Raw genomic sequence first — 3,326 nt, 5'->3', positions numbered from 1 at the left:
TATGTGTGTATCTATGAAAAAAAGAAATCCTCATTGTGCTCATGACTTCTACCTATCTCTTTGAACCCTCAGAACTTTCAACACAGAAACAAAACACACAAACATATATATACATATGGAAGATATATGTGTATGTATATATGCATATATATGTATGATATATGACTCTTGACAAATCTGAAGAGTTAGAACATAAACGAAGTATGCAATTGCAGAAGCATTAAAGAAAAAGAAGACTGAACCATTACTTTTTGCAAAATGCAGGTATAACCCAATATACTTAATTACATTAGGCCTTTGCAATCTGCCACATTGAAAAAGCTATCAAAACACATAGAGTTCAGCCAATTCCTCCAAAGACTCAGAACTAAACTTAGGATCTGCATTTTCTAGCATCCACAAAAGATGATCAAAGAGAACCACCTCACAGTTCACCACCAAAACACTACTCTCATCATCATCACTACTACCCTTTGGCTTTGACTTGTTGATGAGTTCATTCAGAAGAGGATGGTTCAGATACTTTTTGCTGATCACATACCGTTTTCTTGTGCTACCAACAAACACTGTCTCACAATGTTCATCTTCTTGCATGCCATGGCCACCCCATATGTCTTCTTTTGTGGATTTGGACCTCAGGCTACTGTATGATGAAGATCTCCCTAGCTGCCTTGACAAACTCTTGCATTTTCTGAGTAAAAGATTGATCTTTTTCATGCTTTTCTTTCTTCTTCTTCTGGTGTGTGTGTGTGTGTTTATTTCATATTTAAATGAGGGAGAGGGTTGATGAAGAGAAAGAGGGACAAAGAGACTTAAAATACACTCACAAAAAGTGTGTGAGGTACTTTTACTGAGAGAAGTGGGTGCAAAGTCATTGTTTTCCGGTGCTCAATTGTGGGGTCAATTTGCAACCAAACATTTTTTTTAGTGACACAAACAAGTCATCTTTTGATGAAATTTTAGGTTAATAGTTTTAACCTGCAATGCAACCACATCAGACAAACAGACACAACTCAAGCTCTGGTCACTCATCACTGATCATGCCACCCATTGTTTTTCTAAACCCATCTGCTTCTGATCAAGGACTTCAACCCCACTGCTAGTGCCCATGTCACCCCAAAGGGAACAGTTTCAATTAAACAAACAAAAAAGACTCATAGAATGGAACATTTTGTTAACTTGTTCATATTTTTCTCATAAAAAAAATGTGATTTTGGCAGATACAGGCTTTGACACATTTTAATAGTACTCATAGACATAACTGTTGATTTCTGCTTTAAATGAAAATAACTTTGGATACTTCACACTCTCTTGAAAAAACTCAGTGTACTGATGTGTCAAGGTGCAAATTTTGTAAAAGATTCACAAATGAGTATCAGGTTTTCACTTTTCCTAACAAAATTGAGTACCAAACTTATTACTGCACCATATATAAGCAGAATTGGAAAGCCTTGAAAGAATCTGAGTTATAATTTTCAGGTGAAATTTTAAGAAACGAGAAATTCATCGAGATAATATCATAAAACCGACTTAGAGGTTTGAATTGATCTCTGATTAACATGAGATTTCCGACATAAAACCAAAGTCTTTAGTAAGAATTTTTACAGAACTGGTTCGGTTGGACTGTTCAAAGAACCTAGTCTCTTGTGTGGTACAAGGAACATGGTCATTCCATGAGCTCTTTATCATCTTTGCTACTCTACAAACCAATAAGATTCGTGCATGACAAGGATACTCCAAGATAACATTTAAGATAAGAAGAGTCAGTATTCTGACATGTATTTAAAATGTGGTATTTCACAAAGATGTTTTTGTTTCTTTGTTCTAAATATCTGTACGGTTTCATCAAATATAGAAAAATGGGAGCCATGAGGTTAATGTCCCACAGGAATGGACCCTTGACTAGGCTCTCTGTCTTGTGTGGCAGATGCTTAAGGTTGTCCATGCAACTATTTCTCCCAAAGCATCTCACTTTCTTCTTTTCTGACTTTAGGGTCTTCTTTGTTTCTGGTTTCAATTAGAACACTGTAATTGTTCCAACCAAAGATGGTAGGAGTAAAACAATGGGTTGCAGTAGTTGAATAATTATTGCAGTTTGTATCAATCACTGTTCAAGTTGCAGGCACAACTCATCCAAAGCTTACACTAACACTAAATTTTGTCCAGTTCTAAAACCCATATCCAAATGCTTGTTTGTCTTTTAACTTTATTTATACTTTTCAATATTTGAAGCTTAAAGATAGGGTTAATTACTTAATTCTAGTGATCCATGTATGAGATCTCAAATGTTTGTTCTATGCTGTGAAGTATCATTTTAATCGATGAAAGCTCAACTTCTTGAAAAGTATTTCTCTTCATTTAACTATTTGAGATAACATACATCCATCTTTACCTTAGGCTAAATTCAGTGAAAGTCTTCAAGATTTAAATTCTAATAAGTAATTAGTTGACTATTTAAGTTGTGTTGAAAATCTTATTTCAACTAAATATTAAATGAATTTATTGTAGTTATATGGATCCAAATTTTGTCTTATAAATCGATTTTATAAAATTGAGTTGAATTTAAAGTCAACTTCTTCAAATGTTATATCAGAACCATTTAGGTTTATAAAACTCCTTCGACTCCGATGCTGGATATCTTCAAGAAAATAGATAGGCTAAAAATCCTACGTCTACTATATATAAAACTAAGTTTAATATATAAGTAAAGACAAACTTCACTTTATTGAAACTGTTTTGTATGGTTGAATTATATTTAAAGTTATCATTTGGACAAATTGTCTATATAATTATTCATTTCCTTTTTTATTTTTAAAAAGTTGTAAGAATTCCTAAGTGATATCTTCTTACATAATGCACACAAAGCTTAAAAATTTAGATATTGATTAAGGAGATGTAAAGAATGGGTTGTTTAATTTAGAATTGGCAGAATAGGTGGAAATTGCATAATGAATTAGGTGGATAAAGGTATTGTTGCCAGGTAAGTGTCACATAACAGAACAAGTTTATGAATAGAATTTATGATAGGAAGCATTTTGGAAAAGAGTCAAAGAAGAAATGAGATAAGTGGGACAGCTTTGGTGCAATCCATGGCTTTCCACATTTGGTATCTTGTTGATATTGAGCCAGCTAAGCTAAGGATTGACACAACACAAATACACCAAAAAATTTATCATTATCAAATATCTTCAACAATAGAAAATCAATCTCTCAAGGAACTTCAAATCAAACACCAATAATTTGTGTTTTAATTCATGTTTTCATTTCTTTTTTTAGATTTCCAAGTCATTATTGATTAAAACTTCCAAGGTACTAATAATCCTTAT

General features: G+C 32.9%; 1 protein-coding gene across 1 annotated transcript; it reads right to left on the bottom strand.

The window, feature by feature from the left end:
* Positions 1-216: 216 nt before the first annotated feature.
* Positions 217-1,550, bottom strand: LOC114168904 (auxin-responsive protein SAUR78). Its single transcript, XM_028053877.1, has one exon. It carries the CDS (start codon positions 715-717, stop codon positions 325-327), a length of 393 nt encoding a protein of 130 aa, XP_027909678.1. The 5' UTR covers positions 718-1,550; the 3' UTR covers positions 217-324.
* Positions 1,551-3,326: the final 1,776 nt, after the last annotated feature.

The sequence above is a fragment of the Vigna unguiculata genome, chromosome 11 (genome assembly GCF_004118075.2).
Source record: "Vigna unguiculata cultivar IT97K-499-35 chromosome 11, ASM411807v1, whole genome shotgun sequence".
Classification (NCBI taxonomy): Eukaryota; Viridiplantae; Streptophyta; class Magnoliopsida; order Fabales; family Fabaceae; genus Vigna; species Vigna unguiculata.
Note: the sequence above shows the minus strand (reverse complement) of the source record. Positions and strands in the feature narration are given on the sequence as shown.